Source organism: Rhinatrema bivittatum, chromosome 16 (assembly GCF_901001135.1).
Source record: "Rhinatrema bivittatum chromosome 16, aRhiBiv1.1, whole genome shotgun sequence".
Lineage (NCBI taxonomy): Eukaryota > Metazoa > Chordata > Amphibia > Gymnophiona > Rhinatrematidae > Rhinatrema > Rhinatrema bivittatum.
In genome coordinates, this window is record NC_042630.1 from 11,885,206 (window position 1) to 11,911,217 (window position 26,012).

General features: G+C 39.5%; 3 protein-coding genes across 3 annotated transcripts; 2 read left to right on the forward strand and 1 right to left on the reverse strand.

Annotated features, from left to right (window-relative positions):
* The first annotated feature begins 548 nt into the window (after nucleotides 1-548).
* Nucleotides 549-1,490, forward strand: LOC115077285 (olfactory receptor 6N1-like). The gene has a single exon (XM_029579574.1). The coding sequence runs from the start codon at nucleotides 549-551 to the stop codon at nucleotides 1,488-1,490; it is 942 nt and encodes a 313-aa protein (XP_029435434.1).
* A 3,569-nt stretch (nucleotides 1,491-5,059) lies between these two features.
* LOC115077286 (extracellular calcium-sensing receptor-like) lies at nucleotides 5,060-19,565 on the forward strand. The gene is made up of 6 exons (XM_029579575.1): nucleotides 5,060-5,268; nucleotides 6,607-6,898; nucleotides 8,033-8,869; nucleotides 13,926-14,153; nucleotides 15,974-16,097; nucleotides 18,649-19,565. Exons 1-6 carry the CDS (start codon nucleotides 5,060-5,062, stop codon nucleotides 19,563-19,565), a joined length of 2,607 nt encoding a protein of 868 aa, XP_029435435.1.
* Nucleotides 19,566-23,473: 3,908 nt separating this feature from the next.
* LOC115077287 (olfactory receptor 5V1-like) lies at nucleotides 23,474-24,445 on the reverse strand. Its single transcript, XM_029579576.1, has one exon. It carries the CDS (start codon nucleotides 24,443-24,445, stop codon nucleotides 23,474-23,476), a length of 972 nt encoding a protein of 323 aa, XP_029435436.1.
* Between the last annotated feature and the right edge of the window lie 1,567 nt (nucleotides 24,446-26,012).

Consider the following 26,012-nt stretch of genomic DNA (forward strand, 5'->3'; position numbering starts at 1 on the left):
TGTTTTAGCAAAGGGACATGAAGTGGCTTTCCTATTGCTACAGGGTCCATGACACAGATAGGCTAAGTGCATTTTGCTGCCGGTAGAGCTGGATCACCACACACACACCGTTAGCAGCATTGAAAATGGGGCATTCCCGGGGCTTGTTTAGAGCAGAGGGAGTAAAGTACATGCAAAAACTGATTTTCAAATCCTCATGAGTACTTGTTCCTCATTTTCATTCTCTTGCAGAAAAGGAGGTGCAAAGGCCATAGCTACTTCTGTTGCTTGGATCCCATGTAACCAAAACTTCAAAAGGAGAACAACCCGAGTAGCTTTTTTTAAAAACTGCCCAGCTGGTCTATGGGTAGAAAACGACCTATGTTCCTTGCACCTAGCCCACTTCCCAACCCACAATATCTAAGAAAATGGAATACTTGACTATGAAATCTTTCCATCAAGTGATCTAGTCCAAGAAGAATGAAATCATTCTAGTGAGAGATTTTTTTTAAAAACGTTATATACATGTTGACTTTTATTTACTGTGCAGCTGGAATAAATTGGAGGGCATGGTGGCAAGGAACCACACCCTGGTGACTGAGTTCATTATCTTGGGGTTCCCCTCACTGAAGACTCTGCACCCACTGCCCTTCCTGCTGCTTCTGATTATGTACTTGCTAACAGTTCTGGGTAATATTGTGATTATTACTGTAGTTTGGATTGAGGCTCGGCTTCACACTCCTATGTATTTCTATATTGGCAACTTCTCTTTCCTGGAAATCTGGTACACCACCGTCATTGTGCCCAAGATGCTACAAAACATCCTGACGGGCAATAATATCATTTCCTTCTTTGGCTGTATCTTTCAGTTGTTCTTCTTCTTCTTCCTCAGTTCCACGGAGTGTTTCCTCTTAGTTGCCATGGCCTACGACCGGTATTTGGCAATTTGCAACCCCCTTCGTTACAGCACCCTGATGAATCCCAGAGTCTGTGTTCTGCTTGTCCTCATTGCGTGGATGGGTGGCTTCCTTTCCACTTTCATACCCATACTGCTACTGTCTCAACTGCCGTTCTGTGGGCCCAATGTCATCAATCATTTCTTTTGTGATGCTCCACCATTGCTAAAGCTGTCATGTGCAGACACCTATCTCAATGACCTGCTGGACTTTGTCTGTGCCTCAGCAATAATTGTGACTTCCTTCACATTAATATTAATTTCTTATATTTACATAATTATAACCATATCAAAAATTCCATCTGTGCAGGGCAAGAAGAGGGCTTTCTCTACCTGTGCATCCCACCTCATTGTTGTTGTCATTTACTATGGGACAGTCACCTTCATGTATGTGAGGCCCAAGGTGAGCTTCTCCTTTGACTTGAACAAAGTGGTAGCTGTTTTCTACACCGTGTTCACCCCCATATTAAACCCTGTCATCTACTGCCTTAGGAACAAGGAAGTTAAGAAATCTCTGAGTCAAGTATTGAGTGCCAAAACTGTGTGTATCCAATGAGGATAAAGCATTTAAAATGTCACAATGAAAAAAAATAACAAAAGCACAGTGCTAGGGACGTGGTATAAAAATAGTCAAGTAACACTTACATGATTCTTAAATCAATTTTAAATGCATTACATTTTCATTTCAGTTGTGTTTATTTATTTATTTAGCATTTTTATATACCGACTTTCCAATAACAGAATTACTGATCAATTCGGTTTTACATTTTAACAGAACAATAACATTGACAAGTAAATGTCTTACAAAGAACAGGTCGATATAACTTGGATAAGTATATATGGGGTTAACCAGTAAAAGATACTTTACTCACATGCTGTCCCAAGACCTGGTATACCATGATTTTCATATCAAAGAATGACACAGAATGGGAAAAAACACCTTAGCAAATCCAGCCTTATTCTCCACATACTGAACTAGCAACAGAGGTGCGAGAGCAGACATAGAAGGTACAACCTGTAGAGTATGCATCTTAGAAGAGAGGACGAAAGGAAATTGTTATTGTAATGGTTGGACCAGCTATAGAAATATGATGCTGAGGGGGCAGATGTTTTAAATCATACAGAAGGAAAGGATTTTTTATGAAATAGGTTAGTACAAACTGTGACTTACTTGTGGACATATCCGTACGCTTGCTCTAAGATTAGACCATGTAGTATTTTGCTCAATGTTACTTTTATAGCATTTTATATTTTGCTTTTGTTTTATTTTATTGTTCCTATTTACTGCATATCACTTTAATTTACATATGTGAGAAATTAAATTAATAAATACACATTAATATTAATAATAATGTAGTAAACACATCTGGTAAAATAAATCTGTGGTTTAATGAGCAAAAACGATATCCCCCCAGTAGCAGGTCTGAAAACCTGGGCCATTGGTGGAGCATTTTGAATATTTAGAAACACCGCATTTCCAAAGTAAAATCCCAGGAAAAGGAACTGATTTCTGGGGTCCAGGAGGAGCACATGAGAATGTCATATCATGTAGAGACCTTACCTGTATACCTGAAATTGAAACTGTGGTACCCTCTGTCTCGAATGATGAACTTGATTGAACATTGCTTCCTTGAATAAAGACGACCCTAGGACTGCACGTTCAAAGGGTTGTGTGTGTGAAACAGGAATATACAGCAAATGCTCAAATACCTATGGTTCTTGATTGTAATCCACTTTAAAGTATCAATAAAAAGGCAGAATATAAAAACAAAAATGAGCCAGGTTGATACTTAAAGGATGATCAGAGACAACATTTAAGCATGTAAATGGGAAAAGACGGCTAAACATAAGAAATTCAATTAAAGTGAGTGGTTCAAAGGAAACGCCTTGTGGTGGTGCATTGAACTGACTGTTAATAGCTTAAATTTGCACATCAGCCAAAATGTAATACAGGCAGGACAATCATAAGGTGAGGTTGTTGGCAAGAATGGTGCCTATGCTAATGGGCTAGGAACCAGGAGCCCCGGATCCACATTCTGCTATTCCCATTGATGCCCATTGAGACAAGCTCTTCTTTGCCTTATCCTTTGCACTAGGCTGACAGCTACAAAGAAGGTCTAGTCAAACAGTTTTATTGTCTTCCCTTTATATTTTAAGAAGTCTGAGGCATAACATGAAATCTTGTCCAATTTATCATCGGTTGATTCTTCAGTTTCTTGATGTTCCCCCTCTCTCCTTTCCAGGTACACTTTGTAATTCAAAGCCAATCCTAAGGGAGCTCTCAGAAGCAAGCCACCTGGCTCTTTAAGGGCTTTAAGGAGAAGCCACCCACCCTTCCAACAGCTCCACCACCATCAACATCCTCTATGAACCAGATGAATACATACAGATCTGGTTGACCTCTCCTCAAAATTTCTTTATTTTGGAAACAGATCTCAAGATCCACCATGCTTAAATAACCTCGGTGCATGGAGTGGCTGTCGCCACCTTACTTTGTGGTGACTCTGACCTCTGTTTTGTCATACCTTTTTCTTCAGGATGATGAGTCGCAAAAAAAAAAAGGGGGTGGGGCGATAGCAGGCAGCCGTCCTCATTGCAATGGTTAGGCCATCGCACCGCACACTATCATCCCCCCCCCCCCCAATAGCACCACGGGAAAAGGTGGTAATTATTTCCTGCAGTGCTGCCAGTGCTGCCTGGGGATAATGTGAATAACATTAACATTATCACCCACAGTGCTTCCGGAAGACAACTCTGCCCAAACCCGGCCCACACTCCTCCCCTATCCCTAACTTTAATAATGCAGCCATGATGCGGCTGGTATTGCATGGGGTAGGGCCTTATCGGCACATCGCACAATAAAGAATGACCCTAATTGTATGGGAATTACTTTAGGAGGCACAGATCATCCCCTTTTATAATCATGGTAAAGAAATAATGTCAATCTTGTCCTTTATTATTAACGTTACAATCATTAGTCCTAATAGTATTAATATGGAATATATTTATGAATCTGGCTGAAACTTTAGTAATGTAAAAGATAGAGATTTTGGGCCAGATTTTCTAAACGATCGCGGCTCTGTGAATTTGGCGGTACCGGGGGGCAGGGGGGCAGGCCTGCAAAAGCCGGCAGCGATTGCGGTGTTATCGCTGCCGGCTTTCACACCCAATAGCGCTACCGTGAAAGGTGGTGCTATTGGGTGTGCTACTGGCAGCGATAAGGTGTCCTACATTTTTGCCGTCAGCGAAGTCGTCGCGGAGTCAGCCTCAACACCACCCCGACTCCTCCCCTTCCGGTGCGGACTCCGCCCGGATTTGGCTATTGCACACGAAAAGGGACTTTTCGCGGGTGATCCTTTTAGAAAATGACCCCCTTAGTTATCTATCTATCTATTCATTTATTTATTTATTTATTTACTTACTTAGCATATTTATATTCCACCAAATCCATATCTTGTATGGGGTAAGATTGCAAACTCAATATTCAAAATGTAAAACATATAAAACAGTAAAAATAATCAATAATAAAAATACAAGTCATTAATTACCCGCCATGAACTATGGAAGGGCAGATAACAAATCTTTAAAAAAATAAAAATAAATGCCCTGCTTGAGATGTAAGCTGAATGGGTTGATCAAAACTATACTTATTTGCCAATACCTACTTTATTTTAACACAACTGTTTCCTGCTTTAAAATTATCTTCTTTTTTTTTCTGATAATTCAACCCCATGTGCCCACCTGCTCCTGCCTTCAGAACCTAAGGCTAAAGATCAGATACTATAATTTCATGAACTAGCCATTAAGAAAACTACAGTAATTTGAACTATTAATTATAGACTTGAAATAAAATAGTAGCCTTTAATTCATTAGAGAGTACAAGAATTGCATCACTTCTTTTCTGGAACCGCATTGCCTTAGGTGATAGCATGAGTCAGTAAATAAGAGTATATATGTATGGCTTACTTTATGCAGTGAGAAGAGAAAGGTCCCCTGTAGCTTGGCAAGAGAACGAGCTATGACGCTAAACCTTTCACCGTGATCTGTACAGTCAAGATACCCAGAAAAAAAAGAAAGGTGGCGGAGGTAAAAAAAAAAAGTGGTCCAGATCTGTCCAGAACAGAGATGGTTCTGCCTATTTTTCTATCCCTCCTGCTGGTCTCCCCATCTCCTGCTCGGGACCCGCAGGCTGGTTGCCGCCTTCCTCAGCAAAAGGTGAGAGCCTTTGTTCGGCGGGGTGATATTGTGCTGGGAGGAATCATCATTGTTCACTGGAAACATTCTTCCCCTGCTACCAACTTTAGAGAGAAGCCTTCACAGATATCTTGTGAAGAGTAAGTATGTGTTCATGGAAAGCATAAGCGATATTATGGATGACATTTCCCTGGCATTAAATCATTTTAAAATAAAAGCAAGAGTTACTCTTATGACATGTTGACAAAGCCCAGTAATTACACCCATTTTAGGGTTGCCATTTCTATGGGCTGATGCAGCCCTGATTTTATCCTCATGTTATACTGGAATTTGTAGCTTTCATATCCCTAAGAGTTGCAGGATTATAGATCCATGACAGGACTGGATTGACCTGACCAGCAGAAGTGGAGCAAGTTGACAACGCTGTTGTTGCTTCCTCGTGCAACTGCAAAGTTCTCAGGTACTTTGCACTTGCAAATTAGCTTCCTGCCCCATGGATGCTTACTGAAAGCCCTGCAGGGAGCGTTCACAATGCCAGATTCCACATTAGGAATTGCCACCCAGAAAAAGGACTTCAGAGTCATACAAAGAGATGTTCACAGCTCATTGGAATGATAGATAGATAGATAGGAATGATCCGAAAAGTAATGGAGTACAAAACATAGAATGTCATCTTGCCTCTGTATCAAACGATGGTGTGACCTTACCTTGGGTATTGTGTAATTCTTGTTGCTGCATCTCAAAAAAGTTATATCTGAAGTAGAAAAGTTACAGAGAAGGGCAATTACAATGATAAAGAGGAACAACTTCCTTTTTAAGAAGACTAAACAGAATAGGGCTCTTTGGCTTGCAGAAGAGACAACTGAGAAAGGATATGATATAGATTTATAAAATCATGAGATTTGTGGAACAAGTTAACAGGGGACACTCCATGAAACTAAATAGTAGCATATTTATATACATTTTTTCCGGTCAATGCACTATTAAGCTGTGGTATTTGATGCCGGAGGATGTGGCTATGGTTAATAGTATAAATGGGTTTAAAAAAGATTTGTATATGTTTCTGGATGACAGGTGCATTAAAACTTTTTAGACAAATAGACTTGGGGATTGCTACCTCCTACTTCTGGGAATGACCAACAAGGAATGGATATCTCCATTATGACCTTGTGGTTCTTCCAAGTAACCCGATTTGTTCACTGTTGGAGTCAAGATGCTAGGATTGAACCATTAAATTTTACCAGCAAGCTACTGCTTCTGTTTTTATGTTAATAAAACTCTTAGGCTAGCCATCACAAATATCTTAGTGTAGATGAATTATAGGAAGACCCAAGCCAGCTGTTGAGAATCCTATCAAAGCAAACTAAGCCTTGAGATTAGCTTATCCATCTCTGCAGAGTTATACTTGCTAATTATGTTTGACAACACTAGACCAAATCACATGAACAAAGTAATGTTTTAATGTTTTAATGCATTAGATTTCAAGTGAGATCATACAGGGAGGTGTTGGTAGTGGCCTTCGCTGTCCATGAGATAAATGCGAATCCTGACATCTTGCCAAATATTACCTTGGGTTTCAAGATTCTTGACTCCTGTCTATCAAAAATGTTGGCTGTGGCCAATACCCTATCTCTGTTATCAGGAACCGAGGAACCTGTGCCAAGCTATCACTGCAGCTCCAAATCCATTGTACCAGGTGTGGTAGGAGAATCATTTTCTGACATCACAATTCCGATCGCACGGCTACTGGGAGTTTACAAAATTCCACAGGTAGGAGAAATTGAAAGGTCCTCTTTCAAACACTGAAGATGAATTTAATGTCCAGGGGACCCTTTCTTAAATATGCAGCAATTTGGAAGCCTTTTGTAAGGCATACTGTAGTTCTGTGAACATGTATATCATTTGGAGACAGGATGTCTGCCACCATCATGATGGCTCCAGCTCAAAGAGTTTTGAAAAATTCCTTTTTCCCTTTAGTGTTAGTCTAAGTTTTTAGATATAAAAAGGAATCTGGAGCACCACACTTAAAACTGGTGAAAGGTGAAGCTATGAAAGGGAAATATTTTTGTCCTACAGAATATTTAATGGTATCACTCTTGTATTCTCTAAAACATGATTTTCAACTGATTTTCATAATTATCATTGCAAAGTAACTGGATGAAAAATAAGAATGATGATAATTTCTAAATAAATAAATAAATAAATAAATAAAAAGGCATCAACTGCTAATTTGAAAGGAGCACTCTATAAATAAAAATTTTAAAGTACCATTAAAAGCATTAGCAAACGTTTTTGGAAGGATTAGCTTGATCACTAAAGCACATGAAATCATTCAAATTGATCACGTGGGGTTTACCAGATGGGGATTTTTTTTTAACAGATTTATGTATTTATTATTTGGCTTCCTTTATTGCTGTTTTTTCATATTCTTACATCAGTGGTATTTTTGTCTCTCCTTTGCCAGCTTTGGGATTGTGTGTGTGCCAATATTGGGTGAGTGTGTAAATGAAGATGTGGGAGAAAGGTGTGAGTGGGAAGAAAACAAAAGCCATACCGCATAGTTGTTTGTCTAGGAGTATCTGGAACAGAGGATGTATGGAAATACGTATGAGTTAATATTTTTTTGCTGTAATTTAGAAACAATGCAAAGCTTTTTACATATAGCATGCTATTGAGATTGTTGGTGTGTTTCTGATTTATGGAAATGCAAAGGAATTAAAAATAGCTTAATTTTGTTTGAAAATGAAAATAGTGAAAAGGAAACAGCATTTCAAATGTCTACCAATGTGAATGTTTCCATATCCGAGTGTCACGGTTCAAAGAATACATTTATTTCAATTGTGACATGGCTGCTTGATCAATGGTGGGAGGGTACATGTTCTAAAGGCTTCTACTTCTTTGTAGATTAGCTATGGATCCAGTAATGTCATGCTTAGCAACAAACACCTTTTTCCATCCTTTTTCCGCACTGTTCCTCCTGACCTGGCAGAGGCTTATGCCATACCTCGTCTACTGAAACATTTTGGTTGGTCCTGGGTTGGGATTATAGCCTCAGATAATGACTACGGAGTCCAGGGAAGTCAGATGCTACAGACTGAGATAGAAAGATCTGGAGGCTGCATTGAATTCTTAGAAAGAATTCCTGTTTACCTCTCCCAAGAAAGAGTAAATCAGATTGTAGAAGTGATAAAGGTGTCATCTGCAAATATTATTGTAGTGTACTGCCACATTGGTTTTGTGGTGCCAGTATTTGAGGAAGTTGCTAAACTGAACATCCGAGGGAAAGTCTGGGTTGGCGCCACTTCCTTTATCATCACTCCTGACTTGTTTGCTAAAGATACCTGGCTGTCATTGAATGGTACCATAGCACTAGCCCTTCACGTTGGAGAAATACCTGAATTCAAGGAGTTTGTGCACACCATTCACCCTTCAACCTCCACTGATGACATCTTCATTAAACCCTTCTGGGAAAAAGCGTTTGAGTGTAAATGGAGAGAGAATAATGCAACCCAAAATGGCACAGTGGACAGAAATGAAAAATTGTTTTGCAGTGGTCAAGAGAAAGTACATCAACTGGACCCTGCCCTGTTCGAATTAGACAATCTGAGATATACATACAATGCTTACCTGGCTGTATATGCTTATGCACACGCCCTACATAATCTGGTCTCATGCCAAGATGGTGCTGAGTTTCCATCCAATGGGTCTTGTGTTAGCATCGAGGAAATTCAACCACACCAGGTAAAATAAAAAATCACAATTATTTTAACTGACCTCAAAATAACATTTCTACTAAAATAAGAAAAAAGCATTTATCCCTCCTGCTAAAAGTCAAGGTAGAAGGAACAAATTGATATAAGGAAGATGGTTTGTGATAGAAAACTGATTTGCATCCACTGATTTATTTGGGGGAGATACTTATGTTTGTTTTTCTGAGGTTTTGTTTAAAAAAAAAATTCATTTATTACTCTGGATCACTGAACCTTCTAGTGAGTTAGATACACTGTGATTGCCTGGGTTTGTCTGTACTGCAGTGACAGCTGATGAAATAAATTGTATCTTGGTCAGATTTCAAGAATAAGCAGTTTGTTCATCTAAGAGGGAAACTAGCTACCTAAATTTATACACGCAAAAACATGTAAGAATTTCAACCAGCATTAAACATTCAAGTACACCAAAAGCCAGTTAGCTGCATAAGTTTTGATCGCAAAGAACTGCAGATTTTCTAACCAGCTATTTAAGCACATAAAACTGGGTTTTATGTCTGCAAAGACCGCAAATGTCTTCGAAAATTCCCCCTTAAATACCGAGTACAGTAATATATGGGCGAGCTACATTTTTTGAGGTTTGAATGATTGCAAGACAGCATCTCTAAACCGCAAGGCGGATAAACTTTCAAACATCTTTGTGCAACCCCATGATGGTAACTTTCAAAGCGGTATACAGGCACATCTGTGTGCGCGTTCATCGGCCCACGCCCGGGGACACGGCTATAACATACCCGTGTATATGTGCGCATGTTGAAAAATAGCCTGGCCGTGCACACTAGGGGTGTGCATTCGGATTGACCGCATTAGTAAAACGCAACTCATATTTTTTTTTTACTTAAAAAATTGATTCGACATAAACGATCGGATTTCCCACATATCGAACATAGATATGTTCGATATGTTGGAAATCGCGATTGTTGAGCCAAAATAAAAATATAAACCCCCTCACCCTCCTTAATCCCCCCCCCCGACTTACCACAACTCCCTGGTGATGGAGCGAGGAGTGAGGACGCCATTTCTGCAATCCTTGGCGAGAAGCATGTGACATCGGCGGCACGTCGAGTGACGCCGGCGTCACGTGATTCCCGGCTCGTTCGCGCCGGACGGCTCGTTCGGCCCAAAAAGAACTTTTGGCCAGCTTGGGGGGGCCTCCTGACCCCCTCAAGCTGGCCAAAAGTTCTTTTTGGGCCGAACGAGCCGTCCGGCGCGAACTTGCCGGGAATCACGTGACGTCGGCGTCACGTGATTCCCGGCAAGTTCGCGCCGGACGGCTCGTTCGGCCCAAAAAGAACTTTTGGCCAGCTTGAGGGGGTCAGGAGGCCCCCCCAAGCTGGCCAAAAGTTCTTTTTGGGCCGAACGAGCCGTCCGGCGCGAACGAGCCGGGAATCACGTGACGCCGGGTCACTCGACGTGCCACCGACGTCACATGCTTCTCGCCAAGGATTGCAGAAATGACGTCCTCACTCCTCGCTCGATCACCAGGGAGTTGTGGTAAGTCTGGGGGGGGGATTAAGGAGGGTGAGGGGGTTTAAATTTTTTTTTTGCACATATGTACATATACCCAACTCATTGGATTTTTTTTATGTCCATATTGGCCGCAAGTGGGACCCCCTTTCGGACATAAAAAATATGAACATAAAATTTTGCTCTGCACATCCCTAGTGCACACACATGCGCTCAATTTTAAGTGTAAGTTGGAGGATTTTAAAAGGGATGAGCCCCGATGCCGTTGCCACTAAAATCAGTTTGCTCCCAGTTTGCCCAGTTAAGGGATAGGTCTTCCTAACCCTCTGGTTTAATAGCCTTCCTTCCACTCTGTTAGCCCCCACCTTTAAAACCCCAATGATCCATCACTGAAACATCATCCGTAGCAGAAGTGAAGTTACGTGGAAGGAGACCTCAGTGCACGCCAGTGTGCATAAGTAAAGTATTTACACACAAATTTCAGGTTAAAATCCTGAATGCCCATGCCCTGCCCAGTTCACACCAACACCTCGTTCCTTATCGAAATCTTTCAATTTGTGCGTACAGCATGAGATATGTGTATATCTGGGCAGCTTTTAAAATCCACTCTGTGCAAACCGGACCAAAATATTTGCACATCAGGCTTTTAAAATTCACCTACATATGCACACATAAAGGCGAATTTTAAAAGCCCAACGTGTGCATGAATTAGGCGATACGCAAATACGTTGGGCTTGCGTGCGCCGGGCGAAGTTTTAAAAGCCACCCGGATACGCGCGTATCTCCCGCTGTGCGTGCAAATGAAAAGTTTTTTAAAGGGGCGGGGCAGGGCGGGGACATGGGCATCCCAGGATTCTCACCTGAAATTTGCGTGCTAATACTCTCACAGGCTGGCGTGTGCTGGGGTGCCCCGCAGCGTAGCTTAACTTCTGCCATGGATGATGTGCAGGCGATAAAATAAAAGATTCTAGGTAGATCTCTGGGGTTTTAAAGCTCGGGGGTAACAGGGGGAAGGAAGGCTGTTAAACTAGGGGGGTTTGTAAGACCTATCCCCTGGGTGAACTGGGGAACAAACTGGTTTTAGTGGCAATGGCGTCGGTGCGCGACCTTTTTAAAATCCTCCCTGCTTATGTGGTGGAAGCGGGATATTTTTATTTATTTATTTATTTATTTATTTCTTTTATATACCGACGTTCGATCGAGATATCACATCGGTTTCCAGATAACTAAAAGAATAGGGTAGTAACAGCCCTATTTTACATTATAACATTGTAATAAATATAATAAATTATAACATTGTAATAAATATGAGCTCACAGGCTCACGCTGGCTTGAAATTGAGCATAAATATGCACACGGCCAGGCTTTTATAACATGCGCACATATTCACGAGGATGTGATGAAACAGCTGCGTCTCTGGGTGCAGGCCAACGAACGTGCGCACATGTGCATCTGCATACCGCTTTGAAAGTTACTGTCATGCAATATATGGCTGTGCGGAGTTCTACTATAGTATTTTTTAAAATGCACATATCAGGTACACACAGGCTATAAAATATATGTATTTCTCATTATGTGTGAATATTGCTATGCATACATGGTACATCCTTTTCCCATCTATCTTATAAATATATGCGTGTACATTTTACACATGAAAAAATACAACATGCCAATTAAAACCCTGATTTATAAGTGGCAGTTCATATATTTTAAAACATGCACACATAATTGAAATGACCAGTTTGCCGATGCCTTCAGCAGTTCACCCGGTCGTTCTCCAGGGCATCGAGACTCTCCTAGTTCTTCACCCTAAACTCCTACTCAGTTCACCCTGAACTCCCGCCCAACCAATAGCAAACAATAGATGAGTCTGGTATCAATTGTGTGACATAAGTAGCAGATGTAAAATTGCATTTATAAGTTGCTTAATGTACTCACGATATTATATAAAAATAGGAACTTACGCATCTAACGCTTATCCCTGCCCTGGAACATGCATACTTTTTATGCTTGTAAACTAGCATGTGCACGAGTACAAGCTACTTATGTGCAGATTTGTTATTTTCACTCCTGTAATTCCTTTGATAAATCACTCCTTTCCTTTTTGGATGCCCACATTTAGCTGTGGAATTTCCTTTAAATGCTCAACAATCTTTAAAATATTTCTTAGCTGTCCTACTAGTTCCTCTCAACATCTGTGTTACAATTTCCATGTAACTATGGTATAAGCACAAGGGGATTTTCTTTTCTCAGCTCTTGCTAAATTAGTCCCCTAAAAAAAGTCCACCTGTTTGAATCTTCTATATGAGATGCAACTGGAAGATGGAAATGTACATATGAGTTTAGTGCACGGGAACTGCCCACTGATTCTTGTCCAAGTCATCGTCTCAAAGAAGAAAGAGGTCAAGGACATGTAAATAATTGACTGCCAACTCCTTTTCTCCCCCTTTCTTCACCCCAAGCAAAGACTCCAAAACATAGTGTTTCTCCCCCCTAAGCAATGATGCCTAAACTCTGTTATTAGTTTCTCCTCACCCTCCTTTAAGCCTACCCTATCATTCCCCCCCCCCCCCCCCCACACACACACCTGTCACTGGATATGTTGATTCATTTAACAGTTTCATTATAGGAAGCCGAATCTGTAAAATATCTTAGGATAGAGGACCTTTACTCAATGAATATATATCACATAATGCCACACTGTGTGGGATGTTATCCCATGACCCTCTCCCAGATACAGGATTTTTCCATCCTTTTATCTGGGTAGGGGATATTGGGCTAGGAAGAAAGGGGTTCCTGGTGTTTCTGCCTATGGGGCACAATGGACAGAGTATCCTACATGCTTGACTCACATTGAGGATATTTTATAAATAGCCTGCTTAGGCTTACACTTTCGAAATCTATAAATATGTCCTAATGTATGAATATGTCTAGGAAGAATTGAGGAGCCTTAAGAATATTCACATATTCATACTGGCGATTTTTATTTTAAATCTGTAATTCTTGAGTCTTTAGTAGCTTCTGATATCTTACAGGTAGAGTATGAAAGAAAATGTAAATTTGGTCTTTAAAAAGGAAAGATAACACATAAAAATATAGATAGACACATTAACACCATTACCTCTATGAAGGGATCCCTATTTTTATTTGGATCATAAAGTCATTTAACTATTGTCTGGGTCATGTGGTTTTCTTGGTTCTCAAAAAGAGTACCCCATGTGAAAGAGTTTGGAAGCCAGCACTCTAAGACCCACTGCATGATCCTGTGCAAAGAAAAACTTACCCTATAGATGTGGAATTAACCTTATCTCCAGTATAATACTGGAGAAGGCCTGGAGATGAAAACCTGAACATGCCCATCCAGATAAGCAAAACCCATCAATAAATACAGGCAGGATGAGGTAGAATTAATCCATCATAGCACAACCAAATCGGTAAATGCCCACTTTAAATTCATTCTAATTGCCATCATGTTTTTCCCCCTAGTCTTGCTTTAAAAAATAAAGAAACTGGTGCTGACTTTTTCTAGCAATTTTCTGATATATTTCTGTTTCACTCTGTAGGTCCTACAGCACCTCAGAAATGTCCATTTTATGACCAGATCTGGTGAGGAGTTTTTTTTTGACAAGAATGGTGACCCTCCAGCCATGTATGACATCCTCAACTGGAAGATATTTCACAATGGGACTTACACATGTACAACAGTGGGGAATTTTGATTACACAGCACCTCGAGGTCAGGAGGTCACTGTAAATGGAAGCACTCTTATCTGGAATTCCATCTACTCTACGGTTAGAACCAATGCTTAATCTGTGATAAAATAATTTTTGTGACCTCTCTTGGAGGAAAATGTCTTCCCAGTAGCTTTCAGTTGTTAGATAGCCTTTGCTGTTGGACTTTGAACAATTAAAACCATCACATGGCCAACTTCAGCAGGCTTGGAATTCAGTTGTGAAAAATATACTCTGTCTTAAAGGATAGCTCTAAGTTTGCAGGCAGCTATGGTTTTTGAAATCTGAGAAGTTACTGGCATTAGCTGTGTGGGGTTTTTTCCCAAAAATCTTAGGCAGAAAAGCAAGGATATGCTTTTATTTGAAATGACATAGACAATTTCAATAGCTTTGTTCATTTTGTTTCGTGCCATATTGTTAATGAAACCACAGTGAAAGACACAAAATTTCATTGTTGCTTTGATTTTCATTTTTAGTGCCCACTAAACCAAAATATTTCATACTAACACACAGGCCGATGCAATAAGGTATATTCAGCCTATCACATGCATTTACTTAGGGTTGAGTGGGTATTTCATGTGTGCAATAATAGTGTCCAAAGCAGCAAGGATATTAGTGCATCTAAACTTGCACCCTCTGAAAATCTGGATAGCGCCCATTGCACTTAAATTTCATATAAATGAAGATATTCGCTATTACTGCCCAATGAAGGAAAGCATGCCCAAAAGCTGGGCATCCAACACACATTTTTTAAATGCACATCAACTCCAGCTCTGGAGGTGGAGTAAAGTTTGCTCACAGTCAAAGGTTCATGAGAAACAAAAAAAATGTGGTCATCTGTATTGCGATAAATGTGCCTGTTATAGGGTAGGGTTGTTTAGCGAGATTAGTATAGGATTTAGCTATTTGGGGTTAGAACAAAAAATAATACAATGTATATAGGGCTGTAGTGGTACAGAGCATGATGATTAGCTAAAGGACATCTTAAAAAATCACAGGTGATTCCTTTTCTTTTGGTAAATTAAACGTGTGCACTAAATAAAAGAGTGCTGGAAATATCTAGTAGACTGTATCACGATTTTAATCCTTTCTCTGATACCCCTTCATTCTCTTAACAATCTCTTTCCGTTTGTCTACTTTTCAGTGATTTGTGCTGATTTCATGCTTTTAGGGGGTAACTTACATTTATATGGTGCCCAAAAGTTAATTTTCAAAGCAAAACTCCCTGACAAGTTTCCTTTTGAAAATTTGAGGACTGGAGGCTCTGCAATTGGCTCAGCATCCACGTACTTTGCACCTGCTTTAGAGCAGATGCAACGTCCATGCTGTAAATCGCCCGCGGGAGTTTCAAAATGAAAAATCCACAGGCATCATCTGCTAGCTCCACCCTCCTCTCACAATTGGCCCTGTCTCTTTTGCATCCTGTGTACTTTCACCCGTAGTGTTGTTGTCAGTTTTTAGCCCCCCAATTTTACCCCAGTAACTGCTTAGTTATCTATGTAAAATCTTAATTGCCCTCCTTGTGATCTCCATATTGTTTATATAAATTTCCATAAGTCCATGATTCTTGCATGAAAATTGTCACAGTGTCAGCACAACAGTATCCTGATCTACTAGTGATGGGGGGTGGGGGATGCATCAGTAGGAAGAGAGCTTGCAGAAGTGTAAACCACTAATATCTTCCACAGAAACGAACATGGAAGGGCTTGATTACATTGCTTGCTTTAGTTTAATTGTTGTTTCTAAGACATTAATCTACCTATGTCATAGGTGGGATTTTATTTTAACCCTGTGCCTCATTCCCCATCTCTTACCAGTTAAGTTTCTTTGCCTGCTTTAATCTCCTAGCTTGCACTAAACATTTCCCATCATGTTGAAAGGTGCCAGAATCAATCTGCAGTACTGAATGCTTGCCCGGGTTCAGAAGAGCCTCTAGGGAAGGAGAGCCCATCTGCTGTTTTGACTGTATCCCATGTGCCGATGGAGAAATCACTAATCAGACTGGTGAGAGGCTGGTCTATTGATTTTCTGAGGGCGTTTGATTTCAGTAGATGTATACAATTCATGGTCCATATTCAGTGCTACTTAGCTAGATAAGCTGTGACTTATCAAGCTGCATGGCGCCATTTCAAAATTGGGCAGCATTCAGCAGCTAACACTTGGCCGGATAACTATTTATCTGGCTAAATATTTAGCTGGCTACTTAAGAAAAAGACAGGGGTGTTTTGTGACAGAGCTACTTATCCAGATAACGTAGCCAGGTAAGCTAGACCTGCTATTGTGCAGTTGAAAAGTCATCCAGATAAACTTATCCAGCTACTTATTATGGGTTTAGAAAAGTTTTTGGTCATGCTGCTGAATATCCCAGCCTAGTTAGCCTGATATATTTATCTGGTTAATTTGCTCAACCAGATAGAGGCTGAATATAGACCTCTTTAAATACTGAACTTCAATATTTTTCTTTTTAAGAGATGGTGCATTAACCTTTTCTGGTAGGGTGAAGCAGTGCAGCTCAATTTTAACTGTGTTAAAATATTGGGGGGGGGGGGGGGGGGGGGCTCCATTATCCTGGTTTATATTGACACTTAAGAAAAAGGAGATGTTTGTGCCCACTTCCCTATTAAAGTGTTAATGTACTGGGACAAGTCAATTCACTTAGTGATACCAGGCAGACAACACAGAAGATCCAGTCAAACCACCATAGTATAAATTAATAAGACTCTTCAGTAAAATTTCAATACCTGTCATAGATTTTTGTAGGGATGGATGGGTCTTTTGTAACATGAAATCCCCAAGGATCTCGTACAGATACAGCTAAACTTATAATAATGAATAGAGTGTGTAGCCCCGTAATTTGAATTAAAGGTATTCTATTGTGTTATAATAATACATGAGCCAACAAATATCTCCCTTCAAAATATCATTATTATGCACACTATTTAATTAAATTTGTAAACATCTACAATGGTTGAAATATGGCTACTGCTCTTTGAATTATTGTCTTAAATTTCATGAGATTACAAAATAATACATTTAAAACTAATAAAAGAAAATATGTTTTTTTACTCAACACATAATTAAGCTCTGGAATTTGTTGCCAGAGAATGTGATGAATGCTATTAGTGTAGCCATGTTTAAAAACAGTTTGGACAAGTTCTTGGAAGAAAAGTCAATAAACAATTATTAAGGAAGAGTTACAGATATCCACTGCTTATTCTTGGAATAAGCAACTTGGAATCTATCTACCCCTTGGGATCCTGCCAGGTACTTGTGACCTGGATTGGCCACTGTTGGAAAAACAGGATACTGGGCTTGATGGACCTTTCATCTGACCCAGTATGGCAAGTCTAATGTTCTTATGTTCAGAGTAAACTATGATTATTGGAGTATGAAAAAATTCAGACTTGACTGGTTTGCATTTATGAAGGCCAGAGGTATTTAAAATATTCAAAATTTGTGCAAATCTACATATATCTCAAATGCAAGTGAGAATTTCAAAGAGTTATAGAAGGATAATGCTATAAGAGGAAGCCAATGTACTAAATTATGAATGGATTCGCAAATGAGATAGTGCAAGTAAAAATGCCAAACAGCACACGTGATTGTGCTTGCGGATTTCTACACATACCATTTGCTGTTTTTGCACCTGCTAATTTATGCAGAATCACCAATGTGCTGAGAAATCATTCAAATACAGGTCTTTAGAAATTCAGCGTAAGTTAAATTTTGCATGGAAAATTGCATAATTGGATGTTTTCCAGCAAAAATTAACTACAATCTCCATGAGGTGTAGTTGTGAAAAAGCTAGCAATGAATGTTCACTAACTTTTTTCATTCAGAAGTCACTTCAGAACACATTTGCATATTAAGCAAATGTCCAGACGTCACAAGAAAATATCTCATGGTGTTGGTATATTCCCACAGAGAGTTCCATAAGCTGGTACATCTACCTTAAGGTCACTAAGTTTATTCCCTGCCTCAAAACAGGATCTGCTCTGCCTGTATCATCCCAGACATATATGTTTAACTTGCTGTTAAAATCTTCCATGATAAAGTTTCTCTAGTAACTTATTTTGTGTTTGATTATACCCTTAAAATGTTATTCACAATATATAATCTAAATCTCCCCTATTACAATTTGGGTCTGTTGCTTATCGTTCCCTTCTCATTGTATATAATGAAAAGTTTATCACCATCCTTATTATAACCTTCCTCCATCCTTTTTGTATTTGAAGAATGCTTTGAAGTCCAATCATTGGATTTATCTTATCAAGACTAAATAAACCCAACAACTTCAATTTATCCTCATAGGTTATATTAGTCAGGTTTTTAGTCATTGCTGTTGCAGATCTCTAGGCTTAGTTGACTTTTTCCATATTGTCCTTGAAGTTGGGGGCTCAAATTTGGACACTGTACTCCAATTAAGTAACTGTCACTTTTGAGTAAAATATGAAAATGACTTAATTTTCCCCATGGGTAAGACATAGTATGTATTGGTAAACATATTTTTTCATATGAAAAACTATATAATTTTGTATATAACCTTTCTCCATAGAAACTACTTATTGTCAAAAATGCCCAGATGATCAATGGCCCAACGAAAAGCGAGATACCTGTATTCCACGGATCATTGAATTCTTATCTTATGAAGAACCCTTGGGTGCCATACTTTCTGCCATATCTACTCTCTGCTCCTTGATTACTGTTTCAATTTTAGGAATTTTTGTTAAATACAAGGATACTCCAATAGTCAAAGCCAACAATCGAGAACTCAGTTACCTTCTCCTCTTATCTCTTGTGTTCTGCTTCCTCTGTTCCTTGTTATTCATTGGACGTCCCATGAAAGTAACTTGTATGCTCCGGCAAACTGCATTTGGTGTTATTTTCTCTTTATGTGTCTCATGCATTTTGGCCAAAACCATTACAGTAGTTGTTGCCTTCAATGCCACAAAACCCGGCAGTAAGCTAAAGAAATGGGTAGGCATCAGGACATCAAACTATCTTGTCCCTCTTTGCTCAATAATTCAACTTATTTTATGTCTTATTTGGTTGGGGACGGCTCCTCCTTTCTCAAATGTTAACATGGAATCAGCAAAGAAAATCATAATACAGTGTTCTGAAGGGTCAATTGAGCTGTTTTATGCCATGCTGGGATACCTGGGCTTCTTGGCCTGTATCAGTTTCATTGTAGCCTTCCTGGCCCGAAATTTACCTGATAGCTTCAATGAGGCCAAATACATCACATTCAGTTTGCTGGTGTTTGTGAGTGTCTGGATCTCCTTTATCCCGGCCTACCTGAGCACGAGAGGGAAGTACATGGTGGCAGTGGAAGTCTTCGCAATCCTGGCTTCTAGCATTGGACTGCTCGGCTGTATATTTTTCCCCAAGGTTTATATCATCCTACTGAAGCCAGATAGGAATACTAAAGACTTTTTGCTTGGGAAAGGAAATATCAAATGCAGACTGAAATAATCGTGGGAGTGTTCAATATCAGCACCTTAAAGTAGCAATGGTGGATCCAGATTAGATCTAAACCAAATTATCTCTAAATGGGTAGAATTTTGCCAAGCTACCACTGACTTTAATTTCATGAGGCTTGGCATGACCATTCTAACTTGGCTCATCCAAATTCCAAAATGTCTGGCTGCTCTTTAATTATTGAGGTTATGGTTGCAACCATGGGCACGCCAAGCAGAATACTCCAGCCTCCTTAGAAGCCTGATGCATCTGCTCTAATTCTGTCAGGGTTGTAACCATGGCTACTCTATGCAGGTTGCCTCAGTCTTCTTGGAATCTCAGTGCAGTAGTACAGTTGCCCTCTGCTCCTCCTACTGTCTTCGGCCCTCTCAAATTCATTTTGATTGAGCAAACACTTAAACCACCTCCTTCATTTTGGGACCTGTTACTCTCACACCTGCCTATCCCATTGCATTTGGTATCTGTCACAAGCATGCTTGATGTATGACATAGTTTTGGTTATTGCTATCCACACCAGGAGACTATTCAGTCATCTACCTACCTCTCTGTAAAAAAAAATATTTTGTCATGTTTCCCCTGAATCTTCCTCTCTGTAACCTCATTGGAAGATTTCACTTTTTTTTATACTTTATATATATAGGTGGGTTAGACATATTTAGATAACTTTTCAAAAGTTTGCTTGGTGCATTAAGGCATCAATGATTGAGATGTCTAATATATTGAAAATTAGACGAGTGCATGTCATTTCAAGTCTAGGCCTCCAGCCCTGAACACCTACTTTGCAATTGTTGATATCTAATGGGCATAAAAACTTTTGAAAATGTATCCCGAGATATCCAGTTAGATGGGGATTAGAAATGTGGCCTTGCATTGGGACAATCTCAGCTAATTTTCAATGTCTTAGACATTTAAAGGTGAATTTTAAAAGTCCAATGCACACATTAATTAGGGGATGCACAAATATATATAGGGTTCACGCACGCCGAGCGGATTTTAAAAGCTGGCCTGATACGCTCATAAATTCCACAGCACACAAATCTCAGAAGTTTTCAAAAAGGGGCAGGCATGGGCATTTCAGGCTGTGAAGCTGAGATGTGAGTGTAAATACTTTTATCCTCCAGCGTGTGCCGATGCCCCCTGCCGTGTAACTTAATTTTATAACTTACACAGTATCCATGGCAGAAGTAAATAGGCAGGTTGGTGGGGTTTAAAGGGTTGGAGATAACCCTAGGGGGGGGGGGTGTGAAGGTTATTAAACCAGGTAAGGTTTGGAAGACCTGTCTCCTAAATGGGTGAACTGGGAACAATCTAATAAAACTGGAAATGGCTGTCGGCATGCGCTCCTTTTAAAATCTTCCAGTTCTCACTGTAGAAGCAGCATTTGAAGACGCCAAATTAAAATTTGGTGCACATATGCATGTGGCCAGGCTATTTTATAACATGCGTGTCCCTGGGCATGGGCCAATGAACGTGCACACATGTACAGCTACACGCCAGTTTGAAAGTTACCATCCCTAGTTGCACAGTCCATACTATACCAGGCCTAATTAGGACCCCATTTAGAGAGGTAATTGAGAAGGAAGACCTACGATTTTATATTTTTTAAATGTGAGAATTCATGTGTGTACATGTTGTGCTGTGTATAGTATATTTGGCATTCCATATTGTAATGTTATGCTGTGGGAGTGAAGGGCTAATGTGACATATTTTGTGTGTCTGTGGATTGACCTGTTTGTTTCTTTGCCTTAATGGAAGTGTACGTGTGGTCAAAAATAGAATGTCCATAGTTCTCTGTTCTAATATGGATAAAACAGTGAATTGTATGAGGTGTGCAGAGAAAATTCTTAGAGTATGTGAAGTGAAATGCCAAGCTGGCATAGAGATATAGAACCTGTGACCTTTAGGACTGGAGGACTTGGGAACAGATGCAGAGATACAAATAGAGCCTGTCATCTCTAGGACTAGAAAGCTAGGTGCGGTCATATGTATACAGACTCTATCACCTCTAGGACTGGAGGGCTTATTATGGGCATGGGCGCAGGGATGCAGAGCAGGTCACCTCTAGGACTAGATGGCTCAGAGGATGGTATAAGGATACAGATTCTGTCACCATGTGAATTAAATGAGTCTGAGGTGTGGGAATAAACACATTTTATCTCTGAGACTAAAGGATTCAAGGGATGGACCCTGGGATACAGAGCCTGCAACATTTAGGACTGGAAGCCTCAAGCATCCACAAAAGGGATAAAGACCCTCTGGCTTCTAGAATTGCATAGCGTAAGGTATTAAGAGATTAAAAAGTCTCTCATATCAAGGTCTATATAAAATAATAAACTGGCACAGGATTTTAGCTTTTCAATATTTGGGCAGGATATTTTAATGACCAGAAAAATAAAAGATTTTAATTCTAGATGGAACAAGGGAATGGAACTTTTACTTTTTGGAGTCAATGAATTAACGGATGAATGCGGGTAAGGTTTCCGTTAGCTGTCATTTAGAATTGTTTTTCTTAGAGGTGGAACAGGCCAAATTATGAGATTTCTGATACTGAATTTACAATCCAGGAGCTCTATCATTTGGATCTCATGTCCTCCTTTTCAACAGAGGACCTTGTGATTTGGATCATGGATCTTGGATTGCAGTTTGCATTAGGAAATATATTTGTTGACCTATCAGTGGGATTTTGAAATAGTAATTCTTTGGAAAGTACCTTATAAAAAGCTTGTTACAAAAATTGTATTTGAATCTTGACATATTTTGTAAGTCTTGGAGGTTATTCATTTATTTTTTAAATTGTATTTCACATCATATTATTTTGGACTTGATAGCCCTATATTCATTTGTCTGTGCAGATTTCTTCCATTGCTTTCCACAGCTAAAATTTGGAGGGGAGAGTCAGACACTGGGGTATATGGATGTACCTATATGCTTTATTATACTAGCCTCCTAGGAGAAATGAGAGCATGTTTAACAGGAGAGCCCATAGCACACTGATCATGTCCGAACATTATGAGTCACTGTGGTTGACAGACATGAAGTATGGATGCATGGTGGCAATGATGGTCAATTCAGAGTTTAGCATGACATACTATATGTACTTGGAATATACGACAGTACAACTGCAGCTTATGAAGTCAAATAGAAAGCAATATTTCTAACACAAACTGGAATTCCACCTTAAAAAACCTTCTCAATGCACAAAACACTTAAAAATCAGCTTTCAGTAAATATCAAAGAAACTTCATACAAGAAGAAGATAATTTTCAAAGGAGTTGCATGTATAAATATAGCATGCTATTGCAGAAATTTTAAAAAGCTATTTACATGAGTAAAGTGCACTTTCAGGTAATATCCTATGGAAAATTCAGTGGCATATGTTATGGCAATTTTCAAAAGCCCACTTACACGGATAAAGTGCATTTACACATGCAGAACCCAATTTTAAGCATGTAGATGCCAATTAAAATCTATAATGTCCTTCCACAGCAAGCAGCTGAAGAATATACTCCTGAAGCAGACAGAGCCTCGAACCATGGATTGTGTCGAGCATTAAATGGGTATTATATTGGAAGAGACAGCGTTTTTTTGGATAAGTGCTATTTTTATTACATTGAAATGTTTTCCAAAAAAAATAACATTGAACTTGTAACTGAAGAAATCAATGATTATATTAGGGATACCAAAATTATCAGGTTGTTTTCAACTATGTGCTGGTTCCATGTATAAAAATCTCCTGATATTTAGTGAAAGTGGCTTTTTGAGTATTTTGGCATGGTCGATTTTTTTTAATGTGGAATTCTATAATATATTCTACTCATGCAGGTTTATTTATTTGTATGTGTGGTAAAAACAAAAAGATTCCAGTACAATGCAATGAATTTTGGGCATGCAGAATTTCCTTCTCAGTATATAGTTTGAAAATGCTGTTCCCTATCTGGTAAACATATGATTTTGCCCATCAGTCTCTTCACGGCTCTCTTGACTTCCTTATTTCTCAAGCTGTAGATGATGGGGTTTAACATGGGAGTAACAATACTGTATAGAACAGAGACTACCCTGTCCTGGATGTCCAAGGAGTAACTGGATGCAGGCCTCATATACCTAAAGGTGGCTGTGACATAGAACAGACATACAACAGTGACATGGGAAGCACAGGTGGAGAAGGCTTTGTGCCTTCCTTCCACAGTATTCATCTTCAGGATACAAGCAATGATTTTGATATAAGACACTAGGGTTAACAGGAAGGAGCTCATCCCGAAAAATATACCAATGATAAGAATTGTAATCTCGTTGATGAAAGTGTCAGAACAGGAGAGTTTTAGCAGTGGAGGGATATCACAGGAGAAGTGGTTGATAACGTTGGGCCCACAGAAGGGTAAATGAGAGACAAGAACTGTGTTTGAGAATGAATTTAGGAACCCTGCAAGCCATGCAAAGACTGCTAATTCAACACACAGTTTCCTGGTGACAATCATGCTATAGCGAAGAGGGTTACATATTGCAACATAGCGATCATAAGCCATGATTGTCAGGAGAAAAACCTCTGTTCCAGCCAAGAAAATGAGAAAGAAAAGCTGGGTCATACAGCCAGAGAAAGAGATGTGGCGCCTTCCTTCTAAGAAGTCCTCTAGCATTTTGGGAACAGTGACAGACACATAACACATATCCAAGAAGGACAAGTTACTCAGAAAGAAGTACATTGGAGTGTGAAGGTGAGGGGATATCCTGATTATCACTATCATGCAAAGGTTCCCCATCAGAGCGATCATATAGACAACTAAAAACAGCACAAAGAATGCCCTCTGAAGGGTTTCGCTTTCTGAGAGACCCAGAAGAATGAACTCAGCTACAAAAGTCTGATTTCCCCAGGTCATGGATGCAAAATCACTGAGAATTCAATTTACCTGCAGGCATAAAAAGCAGAATAAGTTTACAGTGATCAAGTGTATGGAAAAAGTGTCACAAATCACACTGTGCTACAGTAATCACTGACCCTAAATGTCTGAATTCTGAGAAAAAGAAGACATGTTACAAGAGATCATCATTTATGTCAAAGCCGCCAACACTTTCTTTATACAGAAAGGGTGACTATCAAGTCTTATGTGAACTAAGAAAAAAAAATAGGAGTCCAAAAATACGTAGTCTTAGCAATTTATAAATATGAGCATTATACTATTTTTAAGACAGTGATGAGGTATATTAATATGTCGGAAGCTACAAGACTATGGTGAAAGGAAGATCTTTTATAATCATTCATTATATAGCAAAAAATGCTAGCAGAGAGTATTTTGTTCCTGTCAATAATATTTGTAAAAAAAAAAGCAATTCGAAACCACTGTATCAGCACTTATTATATAAATCCGCTTATCTGAGCCTGTCAATGAGGGGTAGTGTGTTCTTATCATCTATGCAGAATTGCACTACAACACTACTGAGCCGTTCATAAAGACAAGAGAAATTCTGTAAGTCAAAAGAGCTGTGCTGGGATCTTCACCTGCTTGTTCCTTGAGACAGCCCATTGCACTGCAATTCAGCCTAAATGGTAAACACCCCTCTTTTTTTTTTTTCTCATCCTAACTTTAAAACTATGTAAGTCTGCACCAATCTCACTTTCTAAAAGACACATCACCAAAACAGGGAGATGCCACCACAGTAAATTGGAAGCTTCTTTGATGTTACTCACATTCTCCCTTGCTATGACAGAGGGACCCTTGGTCCCCACATACAGGACTGAACGTATTAAATGCATTCAACATTCTCCTAGGTAATGAATTAGAACAGGGTTCCAATGTTTTAGAAATGATAAACAAGCAAATAAGCTCCCAACGATCTGGGCAGTTATTGGACTTTGCAGACACGCCATGTCTGAAGGAGTTTTGAAGCTGAGAGGATGCAGACATGGCGGTAAATGAAACAGGGGATCTTTCAAAACTACCCAAAGATGGCACAGTAGTAAGAAGGAAGACAGCAAACTCCCCTGGGGCGGAGTGATATCTCACAAACGGTCATGTTGTGTGGCTGGCTGGTCTTTAACTGGCATTATCTACACTGAGGTCCATATTCAAATGCTTGGATGTTCAGTGGCACTTATCTGGGTAAAATTGCTGCTGAATATACCCAGAAAAAAGGTAACCTGGATAAAGAATTCTGGAAAGGTTTAGCCGGACAGCATTTAATATCAGCGCTGTATGGCTAAAATATAACCGTGACCTGAAAACACTTCTGCTTCTACCTTACTTTGTCCAGCTTTGCTCAGATAAAACTTACCCATTTAGTGGGGGGATGCTTTCATCCATGCAAATTTGTCTGACTTCCAATATTAGCTGGACAAATCTGTTGAATATTGTCCTCTTTTTTACTATGTAACTAAATTTTGTTTTCACTTTTTCATATTAAGAAGAAAGAAGCATTAAATATGAAACATCTGATCAGTTAAATTAA